This window comes from Aquarana catesbeiana, linkage group LG03, assembly GCF_042186555.1.
Source record: "Aquarana catesbeiana isolate 2022-GZ linkage group LG03, ASM4218655v1, whole genome shotgun sequence".
In the NCBI taxonomy this organism is placed as follows: Eukaryota; Metazoa; Chordata; class Amphibia; order Anura; family Ranidae; genus Aquarana; species Aquarana catesbeiana.
In genome coordinates, this window is record NC_133326.1 from 617,131,831 (window position 1) to 617,152,953 (window position 21,123).

The window sequence follows — 21,123 nt, forward strand, 5'->3', positions numbered from 1 at the left end:
GAGAAAAAATCCATCTAAAATTAGTATTTGAATTGGAGGATCTAGTGTTTGGGTGGCAGGACAGCGGCTTAGTGGATTGCACCTTTTCCTTGCAGCACTGGGGTTCTCGGTTCAAATCCTGGCCTGGACACTATCCACATGTATGTTCTCCCTGCGTTTGTGTGGGTTTCCTCTGGGTACTCCTGTTTCCTCCCACACTGCTAACATATGCGGGTAAGCTAATTGGTATGTATTTGTATGTATGTGAGAAAATGAACTTGAGGGCTGGGACTAATGTGAACATACTTTAAAGTGCTGTGCTAACTGTCAGCATTATATAAATGCCTATGCCATGGTAACATTGCCGCTATCACCCAGTCATTGATTTGTGCAAGCTGCTGGCTGCAGGTAATCACAAACGCCTGTGCTACCTGCTGCAGAAATTTTCTGATTTTTGGCAGCGTACGCCTCTTATCGGCCGTTTATTTATTGATATTTTGTGTATATATATATATATATATATATATCCAGCAGGTGGCGTTTCATGCTTTTTATGATTACAATTTTCTCAGTCACCTGGTAACAAAGGCCTCTTGTTTACATAGTTCAGTAACTCAAACGGAGATTGACACACACAAGTGAAACACACAAGTGAACGAGCCGAAGGTGTGATTGCTCCCCCTCTTTCACTGCTTACATATTTTAATTCCAAGGTTTTAATTGCAGACAGAGAGCCTGAAAGGAGACAACTACTGCTGTGCCCTCTTACTTTTCTCACAGTTCTCTGTGTATCCTTTGTCAAGGGTGAACTCCGTATTTAATGTTTATTTATGAAACAAAGATTATATACATTGAGACAGTATATTAAATAAAGGTTTGAAGTGACACCAATGTTTGGGGAGATCCATTCAACACTTAATCCCTACCCAAGCAGAATTGCTGTAATTTTTTTTTTCTATACTTTTTTTTGACGTTTTTGTTTTCTTTTTGGATCCACCCCCGACCACAATCCAAGGCCAAGCCTAGATCAGAATAATGTGTACCTGGCCCTGCAGCCTCCTAGAATACATACCTCACATCTTGCAGAAGGTTGCATGATGGGCTCATAAAGCAGCCGATGGGCCAGCTGGGGGTCGGATCCGGCACACCATCAGAGCTGGCTGCCTGCCCAGAAGAGACCGCCAGTTGGAGAGGGTCAAGATGATGGTGTGGGACCCAATGTATGGCACCTGAACAGGGGGTCGCAGTGGGACAACCCTGGATTCACTGTGCAGGTGAATTTGTGATTTGCAGAGAGCACAGCACTACAGATGAGAGGGAAAAAAAATGGGTGGGTGTGGGGGGAGTCGAGTACTGCATTAAGGCAAGGTTCACACTGGCATCAGTCTCTAACACCCCTCCGAAATGCAATCCATAGTAGATGGCTTTTCAGATATGATTTGCAAGTGTTTCGAGAGGCAATAGTGCTGCCTTCTAAATGCTCACGGTTGCAGTGTGGGTCCTATTGACCAATAGAAGAGTTTGGCAAGGGGCATATCAAGCTCTGTCTGATATAGTTAAAATTTGATTTTGTAGGTAGGTGCTCAGGGGGCAGTAAAAACATGGCCGTCTATGAACGAGACCTTAGTATGAATTTGTTTCAGACAGCCCCTGTAATAGCTTTTTGGGACATACTAATTCAGGAGATTTCTGGAACACATGGGACTCACCCCTGGTCTGCTACAAAAATGAAAATAAAATTGGCCAAAACCATTATAGTCTTCAAATGAACCACCTTTCAATCATAAAAAAAAATTACATGGATCAAGGCAACATGTCAGTAAAGGTTGACCTATTTATATCTATATGGCGGATGGAAATAGGCTGCAGTTGACCACAAAGCACAGTCCAATCGTATTGAAAATAGTAGAAGTTGCAAGAAAACTGCGGCGTGAGAGTAAACCGTGCTGCCCATAAATTGAGCAATTCTTTTGCTTCCCATTAGGATTCAAACACAGCAATCAGCCAACCCATGGTTTGGTTATCCAGGGTATGGCAGACATTACACACATAAGAGTTGATACCAAACTTACTATGTGCTTTCATCGTATCAGAAACTTTTTATTTATTTATTTTTATTACAAAATGGAAAAGCCAAAGTACAGTGTCATATCTGATTTCCTGTTGTAATAATATGGTCATGTAAGGAACATGGTGTAAATAACATTTTCATGATGTACAGTGCCTTGCAAAAGTATTCATCCCCTTGGCATTTTCGTGTTTTGTTGCCTCACAACCTGGAATTAACATGGATTGTTTGAGGATTTGCATCATTTAATATACAGAACATGCCCACAACTTTGAATATTTTTTTCTTTATTGTGAAGCAAACAACAAATAGGACAAAATAACAGAAAAAGTCAATGTGCATAACTATTCACCCCCCTAAAGTCAATACTTTGTAGAGCCACCTTTTGCGGCTATCACAGCTCCAAGTCGCTTTGGACATCTCACCACTGGGATTTTTGCCTATTCCTCCTTGCAAAACTGCTCCAGTTCCTTCAAGTTGGATGGTTTGCGCTTGTGAACAGCAATCTTTAAATCTGACCACAGATTTTCTATTGGATTGAGGTCTGGGCTTTGACTAGGCCATTCCAACACATTTACATGTTTCCCTCTAAACCACTCAAGTGTTGCTTTAGCAGTGTGTTTGGGGTGATTGTCCTGCTGGAAGGTGAACCTCCGTCCTAGCCTCAAATCACACACAGTGGTACAGGTTTTGCTCATAGATATACCTGTATTTAGCACCATCCATCTTTCCCTCAACTCTGACCAGTTTCCCAGTCCTGACTGCTGAAAAACATCCCCACAGCATGATGCTGCCACCACCATGTTTCACTGTGGGGATGGTGTTCTTTGGGTGATGTGATGTGTTGGGTTTGCGCCAGACATAGTGTGTTCTTTGATGGCCAAAAAGTTCAATTTTAGTCTCATCAGACCAGAGCTCCTTCCTCCATACATTTTGGGAGTCTCCCACATGCCTTTTCGCAAACTCAAAACATGCCATTTTGTTTTTTGCTGAAAGTAATGGCTTTCTTCTGGCCACTCTGCCATAAAGCCCAACTCTATGGAGCGTACGGCTTATTGTCATCCTATGTACAGATACCCCAGTCTCTGCTGTAGAACTCTGCAGCTCCTCCAGGGTTACCTTAGATCTCTGTGTTGCCTCTCTGATTAATGCCCTCCTTGCCCAGTCCATGAGTTTTGGTGTGCGGCCATCTCTTGGCAGGTTTGCTGTTGTGCCATGTTCTTTCCATTTGGTTATGATAGATTTGATGGTGCTCCTAGGGATCATCAAAGATTTGGATATTTTTTTATAACCTAATCCTGACTTGTACTTCTCAACAACATTGTTCCTTACTTGTTTGGAGAGTTCCTTGGTCTTCATGGCAGTGTTTGGTTAGTGGTGCCTCTTGCTTAGGTGTTGCAGCCTCTGGGGTCTTTCAAAAAGATGTGTATATGTAATGACAGATCATGTGACACTTAGATTGCACACAGGTGGACATCATTTCACTAATTATGTGACTTCTGAAGGTAATTGGTTGCACCAGAGTTTTTTATGGGCTTCATAACAAAGGGGGTGAATACATACGCACATGCCAATTATCAGTTTTTTATTTCTGAAAAATAGTTTTATGTATATATTTTTCTAATTTTACTTCACCAACTTAGACTATTGTGTTCTGATCCATCACATATAATTCATATTAAAAGAACATTGAACTAAAGGCTGTAATGTAACAAAATAGGTAAAAAGCCAAGGGGGTGAATACTTTTGCAAGGCACTGTAGTGCTTGAAGAAAGCAATGTTCCGTTGCAGGCGCATGTGTGTGCTCTGTCCACGCCACCTCAGGTCCAGGTCTTCCATGGCTCACCTCTGACCATATGTACTTCCAATTCACAGCATGCCAACCGCATACCAAGATATGATCCCCACTAGCCGCACAAGCTCCTCCCCACAACGGCTTAATCTTAGGGCTCATTCACACCATATTTGCTAAGCTGTGTTGATCTGCATAGATCATTACAGGTACAACACAAGGGCACATAGAAAGCAATTGTTTTTTTTATGTGCCCTATGCACATCATAACACTGTGCTGAGGTGCAGTGTGGTGTGTTGCACAGAAATGCATCATATCACTGCAGTGCATAGATTGTCAATTTGTGACACTTCAATAAAGTTAGAAAAAAAAGAAAAAAGGAAACAGTGCAGTGTGTTGTAACAAAACAATGCTCCAGCTGCTATACTCGCTTCTGTCTATAGCTGTCCCATGAAGGCTCACTGCTTCTGACATCCAGCTTCAGTCCTCTTCCGAGTTAAATGATCAACAATGTTCAATCCCTGTCCACCTCGTTGTCCTGGGCTCTTGGTGGAACACTACAGAGAGCAGCGATAATCTCATAACGCCAGGGTCACCCGCTTCTGTGTGCATTTCCCGCACCACATTTCAAAAGCACTGCACTTGCAGCTGGTGTCAGTGCTAACTTAAAGAGGAACTGCGGTCTGCTCACATAATTTGTAATAAAAACATCTTTGCTATTCTGAAGCTTCCCTCCAACCACTTTGCATATTATTTTATATATACTGTGATTCTGTACTTGCCAAATATGCTGCAGAAATCTCCCTCCACTGAGTCTGGCTGCAGCCATTTTAACTGTGGGCAGCTGAAGCTGCTGCCTGTTCACTTCCTGGATTTACACAGACACACAGAGGCACACCTCCAGCTCTGCAGCTCTCATTGGTCCTCTTATGATTCACCCCCCCCTCCCTTTCTTGCAAACTCTCAAGAGAGTTAGAGAGAGAGAGAGAGCTGTGCATGATGTCATAAGCCTAGGCTTTTTACCAGACAAGAATCAAGAAGTGGGCTGTATAAGGTATTTACTGGCAGAAAAAAAAGTTTTACTATCCAAAGTCAAAACAACAAGGGCAGAAGATTTAATAGATGGAAAGATGAAAAAATGACTGAAGGTGCCCTTTAATAACACCCTAAATGTAGATCACAAAGGCAGTGCGTTTGCCTGCCCTGAATCGCATGGTACTGCGTTCTGATCTTTGTATCAGTTCTACACGGATGTGCAGTCAGGGACGGGCCCGGCTACTATTGATTTTAGCAGGCTGTCTGCACGCAGTTGCACGGAACTCCTGGGTACATCATGATAGCCCTTCACCTGGATGTACGGATTAGTGCTCCCATGTGAATGAGGCCTAAAACAATCACTACATGCGTTTATAAATGTCCTGTAAAAACATAGATTTGCAGGTTTGTAAATGCCGGTATTAATGAGGCCCTTCTACATCCCACTTGTATGTACAGTATGTGTGTGAGTCATAGTGTTGTATTGTGTAATACTATCCTTTTCTGTATTTCAGCTCTCCTTTCACTCCATCCTTCCGCAGGTACTGGATGCTGTTTTCCCTGAACCCTTGTCCCTGCGGTGTCCCATGTCCGATCATCTACTTGTCCTGACCTTTCTCTACGTCCCTCGTCCCCTCTCTCCTCCCTGTGACATTCTCTTCTTCTCCCACTCTCTATAACAATCTCCCTCCCTCCATCTCTGGCACTGCGAGGACAGAACTCCCGATCTGCACATCTTGGGTAAGTGACTCAGAAAAAAACATTGTAGCCAGATAGTCAGCAGGACATGTAACAGCCAGGCAGCTAGCATTTTCAGGACAAAAATGTCAGCCCCTGCATTTCCCTAAAGCCCAACTTCAACCACTTTTTTTTTTTAGGTTTGTATGAAGGGCAGAATTTTGAAGTCACTGTCAGGTTGTATTGCAGTGTGACCCCCCATTAGGAACATTTACCCTGTCCAATCACAACAAGGACAAAAAGTGATGGGAATTCTTTCATAGGGACAGACGCTGTGGGGAAAAAAAGACTTTGATTTACAGGGCCGTCTTTAATATTGATTGGGCCCCCCCCCCATTCAATTTCACTCTCCACCTGCTCTGAGACATACAATAAATAGCAGCTAGACTTAAAACCAGTTTACTGAATCAGATCAGGCAGCAATTGCGATTGGTTGCCAGCGGTTACAGCATATCATTACTGCTCACTGACTGGTTGCTAGAGGTTACAGCACACATTACGGCTCACTGATTAGTTGCTAGAGGTTACAGCAAATGATTTCTGCTTGTTAATTGGTTGCTAGAGATTACTGTAAAGTAATACTGATCACTGATTGGTTGCTAGAGGTTACAGCACATCATCTCCTCACTGCAGGGGAGCATGATATAGATATGAATGCCGCCTTTATTTACATATCAATGCTGCCGGCCGCAGCTATTTACTTAGTAATGCCGCCACTATTTACATATGAATGCCGGTTATTTACATGAAAACACAGGGTCTGCAGGTGAGTCATCTGTACACAACAATAGGGCAGATCTGGACAGCAATAGTACCAGCACTTCACACTGAGATATCAGGACACAGCACAGGACTAAAACTTCAAGGGACAAGGGAATTTAAACCAGGATAGTTGGCAAGTATGAGGCAGCTGCTTTGGGCCCCACAACAATGACAGGGCCCAGGGAAGCTGCCTCTTTTGCCCTGCCTTAAAGACGGCCCTGTTTATTTAGTAGAAAGAGGAAGACTGGGGATTGCATTGTTCTCTGTATCTTCCAGTTCCACATAACACCATAGTGTGGTTTATAAATTTTGTGGTACGTCTGATTTTCAGGGTGTTTTGGCGCATCGGCAGCTGATTGCTTTTGATGGGATGCCTTCACACGAGACAGGTTAACGCACAACATAACAGGCATTAACGCACAGCAAGAATGTAATAACTTCGCTCTTAGCTAAAGATACATTTGAAGTGACCAATGAAATTCTGAGCATATTCTTTTGTCACCTGGCTAAGTTTCCTGTCCTTGTCTCCTGTTTAGATTATATAATGTGGTATAATAATGTATAGTGTAAGTATTATTGTGTATATATACACTCACTGGTCACTTTATTGTGTACACCTTGCTAGTACCGGGTTGGAACCCCTTTTGCCTTCAGAACTGCCTTAATTCTTGGTGGCATAGATTCAACAAGGTGTTGGAAACATTCCTCAGAGATTGTGGTCCATATTGACATGATAGCATCACGTAGTTGCTGCAGATTTGTTGGCTGCACATCCATGATGTGAATCTCCCATTCCACCACACCCCAAAGGTGCTCTATTGGATTGAGATCTGGTGACTGTGGAGACCATTGGAGTACAGTGACCTCATTGTCATGTTCAAGAAACCAGTGGTGAGATGATTTTAGCTTTGTGACATGGCGCATTATCCTGCTGAAAGGAGTCATCAGAAGATGGGGACACTGTAGTCATAAAGGGATGGACATGGTCAGAAACAATATTAGGTAGGCTGTGGAATTGAAACAACGCTCAATTGGTACTAAGGTGCCCAAAGTGTGCCAAGAAAATATCCCCCACACCATTACACCACCACCAGCAGCCTGAACCATTGATACAAGGCATCTGAATGTCGCAGCTGAAATCGAGACTCATCAGACCAGGAAACTTTTTTCCAATCTTCTATCGTCCAATTTTGGTGAGCCTGTGTGAATTGAAGCCTCGCATTCCTATTCTTAGCTGACGGGAGTAGCACCCGGTGTGTTCCTCTGCTTCTGTAGCTCATCTGCCTCAAGGCTCGATGTGTTGTGTGTTCAGAGATGGTATTCTACATACCTTAGTTGTAACGAGTGGTTATTTGAGTTACTGTTGCCTTTCTATTATCTCGAACCATTCTGCCAATTCTTCTCTGACGTCAACAAAGCATTTTCCTGCACACAACAGCCGCTCACTGTTTTTTTTCTCTTTTTCAGACCATTCTCTGTAAATCCTAGAGATGGTTCTGTGTGAAAATCCCAGTAGATCAGCAGTTTTTGAAATACTCAGACCAGCCCGTCTGGGACCAACAACCATGCCACATTCAACGTCACTTAAATCCCCTTTCTTCCCCATTCTGATGTGTCTAGATGCCTAAATGCATTTAGTCGCTGCCATGTGATTGGTTGGTTAGCAATTTTTGTTACCAAGCAAGTAAACAGGTGTACCTAATAAAGTGGCCGGTGAGTGTATGTATGTATGTGTGTATATATATATATATATATATATATATATATATATATACATACATACATACACACACACACACACACACACACACACACACACACACACCAATGAACCATAACTTTATAACCACTGAGAGGTTACATAAATAACACTGATTATCTCATTAAAATAGCACTTGAAAGTTGGTGGGATATAGTAGGCAACAAGTGAACATGTTGTCCCTGAAGTTGAAAGCAGAAAAAAATGGGCATTGCAGTTTGTTGGTTATTCGGCTGTATAGTCTCAGAACATTCAGGGTGCCTGTAGGCCAGTGCAGTCTATATTCTCCACTGCAGGTGGCGCTCATCTGTTTTGGAAATGCAGATGGGGAAGAAAGTCAAGAGGACCCTAATTCCTCTATGGTTTCCTCAGTCACAGGGAGGCAGCTAACCGATTGGATGCTGGCGCCCTATGTGACTTTGGTGCCCATCTTGGGCCAGGCAGAGTCTATTTAAGGCCCTGGCTCCCAGGTTTGCTAGTGGCAGCGTAGGGACAGGATACCCGTCTGTCAGAAAAAGGTTCCAGAGGAGTAGGGAAAGTGCAGGGACAATCCAGCCTTTCTGGAAGCCTTCCCATTTGGGTATGGACCGGCCAGGCTGCATTCCGCTCCTCGAGACAAATGCTGTCGGCACCTCTGAGTTTTCATTCTACTGGATTATACAGGTATCTGCTCCCCCCTCCCCACTGAAAGGTGCCAAATGTGACATCGGATGGAGGGAGGATTCTGAAAAGCGGAAGTTCCATTTTTGGGTGGAACTCCGCTTTAAGGAACACAACAATGAGTTTGAGGTGTTGACTTGGCCTCCAAATTCTCCAGATCTCAAGCCAATTGAGCATCTGTGGGATGTGCTGGAAAAACAAGTCCAATCTATGGAGGCCTCACCTCCCAACCTACAGGACTTTAAGCGGAAGTAAACACAGCCATAAAACAGATTCATTTCTGGCACGTTCCGGAAATGTACCACTCCCATTGGTTGTGCTCTCAACCAAACTGTCAAACCATCCACTGGCTGGTGTAATAACTGATCACGTGTGCAGAATCATGGCAGTTGTAGATTAAACAGAGACAAAGATGGCAGCTTTCTTGGCTGAAAATGATAGAGGGATTTACTTACACTTTAAAGCAGGGGTCGTCAACCCCCGGGCCGCGGGCCACCACCGGGCCGTAGCGTCTTTGCAGCCGGGCCGCGGCAGGTGGCATGACATTTTGAGTTGGCGGTGGATCAGTGAGGGAAGCGGGCTGGCAAACAGAGATGACATCTCTCTCTGCCCACCTAGCATCACTGCTCTTCCGCCCTCACAGCGTGAGGAATGATGGCGGTGCGGCGGGGAGCAGAGAGATGACATCATCTCTCCCTGCCTGCCTAGCATTACCGCTCTTCTGCCCTCACAGCATACAGAATGCCGGAGGTGCGGCGGGGAGCAGAGAGATGACATCATCTCTCACCGCCCGCCCCTCATCTCTGCTCTCCTGCCCTCACTCAAGAATGATCACTAAACCAGTGTCACCAATGCAATGAAAATCCCCATCTGGTGGCACTGGCAGGTGATGTGGCAAGTGGCATTTCTCATCTGGTGGCACAGGCAGGTGACATGGCAATTGGCATTCCTCATTTGGTGGCAGGCAGCGTGGCAAGTGGCATTCCTCATTTGGTGACAGGCAGCATGGCAAGTGGCATTCCTCATCTGGTGGCACAGGCAGGTGACGTGGCAAGTGGCATTCCTCAACTGGTGGCAAGCAAGCATGGCAAGTGGCACTCCTCATCTGGTGGCACAGGCAGGTGACGTGGCAAGTGGCATTCCTCAACTGGTGGCAGGCAAGCGTGGCAAGTGGCATTCCTCATCTGGTGGCAGGCAGCGCGGCAAGTGGCATTCCTCATCTGGTGGCAGGCAGCGTGGCAAGTGCCATTCCTCAACTGGTGGCAGGCAACCGTGGCAAGAGGCATTCCTCATCTGGTGGCAGGCAGCGCGGCAAGTGGCATTCCTCATTTGGTGACAGGCAGCTTGGCAAGTGGCATTCCTCATCTGATGGCACAGGCAGGTGACGTGGCAAGTGGCATTCCTCAACTGGTGGCAGGCAAGCATGGCAAGTGGCATTCCTCATCTGGTGGCAGGCGACGTGGAAAGTGACACACTCAGGGCTCCAACTGATTCTGCATTATGGTGAGTTGAACTATTTCATTTATATTAAAATGTAATATAAGAAATAATGCGCTTCATTCTTTCTGACACCATACCAACCATGGTGCCATGATGATTGAAGTACCAACAGCAGAGCACCAGCTATTGCCCCAATAAATTGCCCGTGAAATTCGCGAACTACCCCCCCTCCGCCGCGTGTGCCCACAACTCCCCCCACCTCTGCCGGGCCTTGCCACAATTTCCTTCTACGCAGCCGGTCCCTGGTGCCAAAAAGGTTGGGGACCACTGCTTTAAAGGATCTGCTACTGATGGCTTGGTGCCAGATACCATAGCATACCTTCAGAGGTCTAGTGGAGTCCATGTCTCAATGGGTCAGGGCTGTTTTGGTGGCAAAAGGGGAATCTATTCAATATTAGGTGGGTGGCAATAAATGTATGGCTGGTCGGTGTATATAATGATGAATAAGCACAATCCAGCATAAATAATGAAAACCTTTGCAGATGCAGGTCTGTATTGTGTTATGGAAATTCGTATTTTTCCCTCTCGTTTGCTCCATCATTTTTTCCTATCACAGGTTCTGCATCCAACTTTTCCTGACCTCTGTGTGAGTCACCAGTCCTCTCTCCTCCCTGTCACATTCTCTCCTTCTCCCACTCCCTATCGCCCTCCCTCTATCTCTGTGCAACCACTGCCATCCCCATCCTTTCTCTTCCTTGTCATCCCTGCTCTTCTTTCCCACCTCTCCCTGCCATCTCTGTCCTTGTACTGCTATTAAACATTATCTAGCCTGTAGGGCAGAGTTCAGAGGGTGTGTGTGTGTCACAAACGGGACACGCAGGGTAGGGTGTGTACAGTGTACCATGGAAAATATACAGCCGGGGTGTGTATGGTACTTCACTATAGTGCAGGGTGTGTGCTCCAACTTTGCAGAACACTAGAAAAGAGTTTTTTTTTTTTCTGCACAAAAGTGTGTGACAACAGATGTCATTGTCGGATCTGGTGTGACGTGCACAGTGTTGTGCAACTGGTGTGAGTATTCCTTTGTTGTGAGGTGACAGGCTGCCAGGTATCCAGGACTGTGTGCGGGGAGAATGGCAGTGTGTTGTGAGTGGAAGAATGTGTGTATACAGGTGTAATGTGAAGATCGGTGCTTGGTATGTAGAAGAAATGACTGTGATGATATCAAATTGAGCACAGAGCGATCTACAGGTTTGCACTACCTGGGTAAGCTCTGAATTGGTCTGTTCTGTGCTGCAGGTTGATATGTGCTCTCTGTTCCTCTAGATGGCGCTGCAGTGGGTAGAGACAGATCTCCAGTTATCACTGGATGACTTCATCCCTCCACACCTGCAGAGGAAGAGCAAGTCCAGCAACAATTACACAGAAGACCACCAGGTAAGGGTACACTGTATGTACTTTGTAGCAGAGTCCTACCCTTTTCTGTTCTGAAGAAAAAAGTTTGTTCCACTATGTCCTTTCAAGACTGATTCCTAAATACGAGGGTCTGCACCCATTATAACCACCTGTTGCACTTTCAGTGTTCTAATGAGGAACATTTCAGTGTCTGCATCCCTTTAGGCCTTGTTCACACGGCATATGACAGCGTACACCTGTGCGAGGACTGTGTTTGCCCCGCATGGGGATGCACAGGTATTCTTGACATGAATGGGACTGCCTGCACGGGGATGCATGGAACACCTGTGCATCTCCGTGTGGGCAAATATGCACATGTCAGAGAGGCCTTAAAAGTATTTAATTATAAGACTTGGTTTACAAATTCAGTAGTGCTTGCCACCCTTCTGAAATGCAATCTGTGGCTGATCACTTTTCAGAGGTGTTTAAAAGGCATTGAGGAGGCAATATGTCCCCATGTCACTCCCTGTTCTAGGCCTGTAAATGCAACAGCACTGCGCGCATTATATGCATTTGGAGCGTAGTTGTGCAATCTAATTTACCTGAAAGAGGCAGGGATCATTTTAGCTGTGGCCGCAAAGCATTGCAGCTGTGGCATATGTACACCCTTATCCAGCTACCATTGCAAGCTGTGGCTTGTTTCCTTGTAAATGATGGCATTGACAGAGGAGCTCCATCATTAATAAAAATATAAGCCTACAACAACACAACACATACTGCACTAGTGAAGTCATTCCATTTGTATTGTTTGTACTTGGATTGTTGTGGGTTTGTATTTTTGTGAATGGTGATCCTTCTGTGCAGCCATTGTCATTCACAAGAACATGCAGGTGGCTGGTGGGTAGTTCTGGGCTCAGTCAAGTTGGTGCTTTATGTACAAGTAAGGCAGCAGAGGAGGCACAGACAGGGCTACTAGATTACATGTATGGCTGCAGAATGTAAAGGGGGCGGGGCTTCAATGCTGGCTGTAACTCCCACGTAGCAAAACACATAATTTGGGCTTCAGCCTGGGGAGGAACTACAGTCAGTTTTGACTGTATTCAATAGGGTTGTCCCAATATCGATACCCAGCATTTGCGAGAGTACTTGTACTCGCACAAATGCTCCCGATGCCTTATCCGATACCTGGTCGGCGGGCGGAGTCAGCGGGTGGATGGAGAGGGTGGGTGGAGACAGCGGGTGGACGAAGAGGGCGGGCAGAGTCAGCGGGTGGAGTCAGCCTGTGTAATGAGACACATTACAAGGGGCGTAAGTTTGCTGCCCTGTACCTCGCTGTGACAGAGATTAAAGCTGAGTTTACTTTCACTTTCCTATCTCATCTGGAGATCCAGGTACAAAACTACAGAGAGAGATCAGGGAGAGAGAGACATACGAGAGAGAGACAAAAGAGAGAGCCGTCAGCGGCTGAACATCCCGTCGCCCATCTTGGTACACCCTGCACTCGGCTGTAGTAAGCCAGCAGCGGACATCTTGTTACACCCAGCCCATATAGTTCGAGCTGGGTGTAACAAGATGTCTGCTGCTGCTTACTGCGGCAGGGTGTACCAAGATGGGCGTCACAGCACAGCATTTCAAAAATAAATCCTTTCCTCATGTCATTTATTGCTGCATTTCAATGCCAGCCATCAGTGCCAGCCACCTGTCAGTGCCCATAAGTGCCATCTATTAGTGCCAGCCACTTGTCGGTGCCACCTATCAGTGCCAGCCACCTATCAGTGCCCATAAGTGCCACTTATCAGTCCCCATCAGTCAGTGCTAGCCATCAGTCAGTGCAACCTATCAGTGCCCATTAGTCAAACTGTCACATGACATTAAAAAAAGTATCGATAATTGGTATCGGCAAGTGCTTGAAAAAAACTATCGGTACTTGCACTGGTCTTAAAAAAGTGGTATCGGGACAACCCTAGTATTTAAAATTGAATTATATTTACTAAAATACTGCTCAGATTGGAATGGGGACAAGTGTGATGTACACTGGGTCCCCTAGGGGATTTAACAAGCATTTTATAACTTTCCCAATACTTCTTCTTTAAAGCTGAATTCTAGGTATGGTTTGTATTTCACAGGTACATGATGTGGGTATGCTGAAGAAGCAGGGAACCACTGTAGATGTCACCACTACTAGAGCGATCACCGCAGTCTTCCGGGTCCCATGCCCAATGGCTACACAGTTCCCATCCAGAGAATGCCTTGCATTTTTTTTACATCAATGAATGCAAAACCTTCTCTGATTGGATGAGGTTTATGAGGATTGATCATCCGCTGACATCCGTCTCCGTTAAGCTAAGCTAAGCTCCATTTTTTAAAACGGAAGAAAACCCTATTTTTCTTCCGTTAAAAAAAAACAGAACGGATGATCTGCTTACATCTGATCCGCTGAGATCTGTTTTTCAACCCCTTTTTTTTTTTCCCTCATTAAACAGACTGTATATAGCTGGTTGCTAGGGAGGGGGCTGGGAAGCCGGCTGCCGCGTCCTTAACAACCGACGAGTCATCAGCTGTCAGCAGGGGTTCCCCGCTGACAGCTGAATGTAGAAAAAAAAATTTGCTGGCAAAAAAAAAAATTAGTGACAAAAATGGCGTGGGGTCCACCCCAGGGCCATACCAGGCCCTTCAAGTCTATTATGGATTCAGAGGGGACCCCCCCCCCAAAAAAAAATCCATTCTAGACCCTTATCTGAGCATGCAGCCCGGCAGGTCAGTAAAGGGAGGGGACGAGCGAGCACCCCCCCTCCTGAACCATACCAGGCCACATGCCCTCAACATGAGGGACAAGGGCCTCTTGCCGACAACCCTGGTCAGTGGTTGTCCGGGTCTGCGGGTGGGGGGGCCCCCAGATACTGCCCCCCCCTATGTGAATGGCTATCGGGTACCTCTACTCATTCACAAAAAAAGCAGTGAAAAGTAAAAAAAACAAGAGCTGGTTTTTGACAAGTCCTTTATAAATAGCTCTGAGCTGCCTTCTCCCACCGCCGTCTCTCCCAGTGCCATCTCTCACGCCACCATCTTCTCCCGCCGCCATCTCTCCTAGTGCCGTTTTCTCCTGCCTCCTTCTCTCCAGGACTTCTGCAGTAGCACAGCTAGACCATCTTGAATACAGGACCTAAATTGTTTATTACATTTTAATATAAATACAGGTAATCTCTGATAATGAAGACCATATGTACAAAGCCACGTTGGTGCTCACCTCTGAAGACACCTGGGACAGCCCGAGTCCACGTACACAGAGGCGCTGGATCCGTTATGATGGCATTGGACCTACAGATGAAGATGGACTGCCCTTCGCGTCCAGATCTGTGAGTGTTTAATGTGTGTGAAGGGCAATTACTCCTATGGTGTGCACCCCACCTTTCTGTTTTTGATTTTCACATATCCCCTGATGAAATCAATACGAGGTGGTATCAAAAAGTTTAGAGAATAGCTCTGTTTGCAAGAAAGTACTTTATTTATTTACATTTACACACTATCACCTTCAAAATAGTCCCCTTTCACAGCAGCACAGTGCTCCCAGCATTCCTGACACTTCTGGAATGTGTCCTGGAAGTCTTCTTTTTGAAACGTGTCAAGCACATGTTTCAAGTCCATTTGTTTATGGACTTTTTTCCTATTTGCATTGGGACATCAATTGTCTTTGGACTTTAGTTACTTTATATTTTTACATGATCTGATTCACTAATTTTTTTATTATCACATTATTTGTGTATTTGCTTTCATACATAATCATTTGATACTTTCATTATTTACATATTTATTTATGTTTTTGTATGGACTAGATCTGTCAACTTTTGGGAATATATTGTACTCTAGCTGTCCCTCTTATATCATATATTTACAGTCTCTTCTAGATGATGAGAGGTTAGTCATTAGTCCCTGATCTAACTATAGTTCACCATAGGGTACTATACAGAGAATCTATGAGGTGCCTTTTATTTTCAAAGATATAATATAGGTTACATTTTACACTCTGGAGTATGACTTGTGAGCTGCAGGTTCCTTCTGATATTATTACAATTGCTGTATTTCCCATAGGACAATCAAGACATTTTTTGTTTGTTTTTGTAAAACATCTCCTTACGTAGAACTATAGGCAAAACTTTTTTTTTTTTCATTTTGGATAGAGTAAGGGAGAAATATAACCCCTGTCAGATTTTTTTCGCCATCTCTGTTTCATTGCGGAGATTTCCCTTCACTTCCTGTCCCATAGCCAAACAGGAAGTAAGAGGAAATCCCTGCAAATTAAGGGAATTTCTTGGGGACCCCCTGTTCACCAAAGCTAGTATCCCCAAAAAATTCCCTTAACTTGCAGGGATTTCCTCTCACTTTCTGTTTGGCTATGGGACAATTCTACAATTTTCTATAGATTTATCTTCAACTATGTAGTGCAAGGGCCTGCCTGTTTACATACAAATTGAAAGTGTTTAGGTTTGACCTCAAGTTATATGGTTTTGGTAAATCTAAATGAAAATTGTATGAGAAGATTTTATGGCATGACATGCATTAAAAGGGGATTAACTCCAGAGATAACACAATAATTCTCCCACTCTACAAGACTCTGGTCCGGCCGCACCTGGAGTATGCTATCCAGTTCTGGGCACCAGTCCTCAGGAAGGATGTGCTGGAACTGGGGAGAGCCTAGAGAAGGGCAACAAAGCTAATAAAGGGACTGGAGAATATTAGTTATGAGGAAAGATTATGAGCATTGAACTTATTCTCTCTGGAGAATAAGAGAGACGCTTGAGAGTGGATATGATTTCACTGTACAAATACTGTACTGGTGACCCCACAATGGGGATAAAAGGGAAATTAAAAAGACGCGTGGCCACTCACTAAAATTAGAAGAAAAGCGGTTTAACCTTAAACTGCGTAGAGGGTTCTTTAGTGTAAAAGCGGTAAGAATGTGGAATTCTCTTCCACAAGCAGTGGTTTCAGCAGGGAGCATAGATCATTTAAAAAAACTGAGATGGGCACCTAAACGACCACAACATACAGGGATATGCAATGTAATACTGACATACACAGGTTTGACTTGATGGACTTGTGTGTTTTTTCAACCTCACCAACTATGTAACTATATATGTATGGCCAGCCTTAGTCCCTGGTTGTTCTAAAAAGCTGTGGGACCCCTTGTCCTAAAGAGAAGAATATATTATTGCAATTTCTAGAAGCTATGTGATCTATGTGAAAACATCTTTGGCCATAACAAAATGTTAATACTATAATTCATTCTACCTACTTCTGTCCAGACTTCCTCATGATCCAAAATCGACAAAAAGAAATCTCAAACATTAGATACCCTATGTACTTATATATCACATAAATAAACATTAACAAATAAACCTTGCGTTACAAAGAAGGTGAAGAGGCCCACTACAGGGAGCTATTTCATTGGTCTTATTTATATCTGAAAGGATGCCTTCTGTGTGTTAATCTTAATACATGATATGTGTTACATATACAGTAAAACCTTGGATTCCGAGCATAATTCGTCCAGAAACATGCTTGTAATCCAAAGCACTTGCATATCAAAGCAAATTTCCCCATAAGAAATAATGGAAACTAGAATGATTCGTTCCACAACCATTTATTCATAGGTCCTTCAGTTTATAGTCCATATAAAAAGATTATAACAATGTTACCAGGTTGTGTAACCATAAAATGTCCATCCACAAATGGAAGCCTCCACAAGAGGATTAGAAGCAAAATCCAGCAGGCGCTACAGAGTATTAAAGAGAAGAGAGGTGCCTCTAAGTGTAGCAATATGTTGCTAAATGTTGTACCTTCATTAAATGTAACCATATTGCTACACTTATGCCGCGTACATGTGGTTGGAATTTCCGACAACAAATGTTCAATGTGAGTTTGTTGTCGGAAATTCTGACCGTGTGTAGGCTCCATCGGACATTCTCTGTCGGAATTTCCGACAACAAAAATTTGGGAGCTGGTTCTCAAATTTTCCGACAACAAAATCCGTTGTAGGAAATTCCGATCGTGTGTACACAATTCCGACGCACAAAATTCCAGGCATGCTCGGAATCAAGCAGAAGAGCCGCACTGGCTATTGTACTTCATTTTTTCTCAGCTCATCGTACGTGTTGTACGTCACCGCATTGACGTTCGGAATTTCTGACAACATTTGTGCAACCGTGTGTATGCAAGACAGTTTGAGCCAACATCTGTCGGAAATAAATCCAGGATTTTGTTCGTAATGTCCGATCACAGCGTTAGAGGCGCCTCTCTTCTCTTTTATACTCAGTTGTGACATGACGCTACTTGTATATCAAAACATCGCTTGTATATCAAGTCAAAATGTATTTAAAAATGTTGCTTGTCTTGCAATTGCTCTCAAACCAAGTTATTTTCAAACAAAGGTTTTACTGTACTGCTTATAGGTCACTGTCATAGCAAATAGGTGGAGCTAAATATTAGCCACTATTTCAAGCTTTTGTAAAGTAACTATACAATATAACACCAAATCACTTTACAATAATGGTTTGGAGTTCTAAAGTATTGTATTCCTGCAATGGAAAGGGACTCTTTGGTGCTTGTTTTCCAATACCTCCAGGTGCTTTGGTCCACAGTGTTCAGAGACCATAGATTTTGCTGATAGATTCATGTGATACTACTCAAAAATGTTATCAGTGCTAAATTCACCTTAGCTGCATCTAACACGCAAGGTTTAATGAGAACTGATTGTAGTATCCATGAGTATAGATGCCTTCCAGTGTCCCGTCCACCTTCCAGACATTATTATCATTTTGGAGGACACATTTGTGCACCATGCCTAGAAGAACTGAGTATGCAGCTTAGAAGACTGAATGTCCATGAGTAGGAGACCTAAGATATACATCCATAAATGTCTCAGATAAATACATGACAACAAATGTCCAAACAATATATAGGCCAATATGTGTATCACCTAAATACCTCAATAGCCATCAGCTTGTCTTACCATGAGACAAGTTGACAAGCCTTTTGCCAAGTGGCACCTTCCTAGAAGAAACATTTTCTCAATGAATGCAAAGGATGCTCTGAGTGGACATGGTGGAAAGTGTGACATCACTGTCCCTCCTTTCCACCTCATCCAATCAGAGAATGCTTAGCATTTATTGAGAACTATGAAAAGCATTCTCTGAATGGTGCCCGCTCCACGCAACTGACTTCCTGTGTTCAGAAATGCAGCCTCTTGGCACAGGACCCAGAAGCTGATGGAGATCACTGGAGTAGCAGTGTCTACTACAGTCATTTTTAGCGTCTAGAGGGATCCCACAGGTATAGTATATGCATAGTTACATTGGGCCAAGCTGGACCAAAGTAACTATGTCTAATATGCCATACCTGGATTTATTTTTTAACATTAAAAAATAAAATTTCAACAGAGATTTTTGCAAATTCAATAACAGATGTTCCAATGTGGGAACCAAAGCCCATAGATCTCACCATAGAATGAGATGAAATGACCGCTGTATTAGGTGATTTACCTCTCCAGCATCTGGCAAAAACTGAAATAATAGTTTTGCTTGTACTGACAGTTTCTTGACTTAGGCTTTTGTCCAGCATGTCCTGTAATATAACCGTATTCCAGATAGCACCTGTAATTCTATAAAACATGTAGGGGGCCAGCATGGGCATATTAACCTCACCTGATTATATTTGTTTTTCCAGAGTGTGGACAAACCCCGTGAATGGTACAAGAACATGTTTAGAATCCTCCATCCACTGTCAGGTAAGTACCACTAACACTAAATAACTCAATATAAAATATAAATCTCCATAAAGATCAGTATGAAAGTTTTTTTTTTTTTTCAGATGCTGAAGACAGTGACAGTGAGGGGTCCATCCAGGCTGAAGATGGATCACGGACCCACCATGTTAAAAAAGTTTCTAGGTAAATATTGAATTAACTCTGTCAATCCATAACAGCATTTTATTGATATGCTTTTCTTTTTTCTTGGGTTCAGATACAGCAACGTTTTACAGCCTGATTATACTACATGACCGGATCACTCAATTTACATTTATAGTTTATTATTCAATATATATCATTTTCTTCTCAGCAGATATCTAAATAAAGATCCACAAAATGAGCCAGATCAGGATGAGCAATCAAGAAGAAGTAAAGAAACCAGCCACCTGCATATAAAACTGAAACCTACTGTCAGTGAGTCACCCAGCAAGATAAGTGGAACCTCCAATGTTCAGACATCTGTAGCCCCTTCATCAACCTTGTTACACACCACTGGATATTCTCATCTCTTATTAAATAAACCATCAGAAGAACAGCGATCTCCACCTAGCAGGTCTGAAGAGTCACAGTTTACACGTTGCTCCACTGGTACATATTCCTCAACATTCTCTACCTCCAAACAGCCTCAACAAACACAGGCCAATGCCAACCAGAAGCAAACTCCAGAACCTACTTTGCCTAATTCAGACTCTTCTAGGCCATCGTACACTTCCAGAGTCTCTGACTTTCCTCATACTCAATCACCCCTTACAAACAGGGAGACAACTTCTCTAAAAAGCCCCACAGAGAAGATCAAGTACTTCACTTTAGGAGTCAACTCTTCGGCCAGAAGTTCTTTAAGCCCCACATCCAGTGATCGAATGAAATCCTCTAAAGTGTTGGTAAGTGGTGACTGAGTGGATGTGTGAAAAGCCTGGAATATGATGTGTGTTCCAGATATTATGGAACAAGATAGTTTGTGACCAATATATGTGCAGAACATCCATTCACCTATTTAGGATGAATTTTGGTTTAACTTTTTTAAAGTTTTGAAGAGTAGGAAAGTGTTAAATCCACCAGTTTTATTTTTTTTTATTGTTGTCAGTGTTTCTGCTGGGGAGATTTACTCTTTTTTTAGTTCTAGTGACCATGGTAAGTGGATAGGATAATGGGAGGAAATCCAAAATTTGCAGTTGGAACAGAAATAATTGGAAAAATCTTCCAGTTGGGATATCTGCTCTGGTGATAACAGGCAAAGAGAGGATTTCCCCTCCCTTTCACCTCTCTTTCTTCTGTGGGACATGAAGTGAAGGGATATCCCCATAATGGGAAACAGGCACCAAAATACCTGACAGGGGTTTTAACCATTCACTATCCAAACCAACAAAAAAACATATTTTGATTTTAAATGTTCCTTAAATGTCTCATTTACTATCTGTCTACATTGTGCACACATAACAGTTAGATTAAAATTTCCCTTCGAACAGATGTGATGTTACAGTGCAGGTTTAGAGCTGAGTTTTTCATCAGTAGAGTGCTTTAAGGTGAACCATGCTATTGCTCTTGCTATCCAATAGCTGATGTTGTACGTGTACGTCTCTAGCAATTCACAAGTAGCAGCTGTGAAAACTCAGACTGGAAATCTGACTTTTAAAGTATAGTCTGGTCTTCTATAGTCTGCCTAGATAAAAAAAAATCATCCCTTCTTTCT

General features: G+C 43.5%; 1 protein-coding gene across 9 annotated transcripts in view; it reads left to right on the top strand.

Moving 5' to 3' along the window:
* The first annotated feature begins 5,386 nt into the window (after nt 1-5,386).
* Nucleotides 5,387-21,123, top strand: part of SORBS3 (sorbin and SH3 domain containing 3) — a 90,092-nt gene continuing 74,355 nt past the window's right edge. The window contains exons 1-6 of one of the 9 annotated variants that reach the window (XM_073622282.1): nt 5,387-5,616; nt 11,561-11,671; nt 14,827-14,985; nt 19,352-19,412; nt 19,496-19,574; nt 19,744-20,314. In XM_073622282.1, the coding sequence (XP_073478383.1) occupies nt 11,561-11,671; nt 14,827-14,985; nt 19,352-19,412; nt 19,496-19,574; nt 19,744-20,314 (981 nt within the window). In that variant the 5' untranslated portion in view covers nt 5,387-5,616. Of the gene's footprint in view, nt 5,617-10,888; nt 11,501-11,560; nt 11,672-14,826; nt 14,986-19,351; nt 19,413-19,495; nt 19,575-19,743; nt 20,315-21,123 lie in introns of those variants that run through there. The other 8 variants (XM_073622288.1, XM_073622280.1, XM_073622286.1 and 5 more) reach the window with 8 other exon arrangements.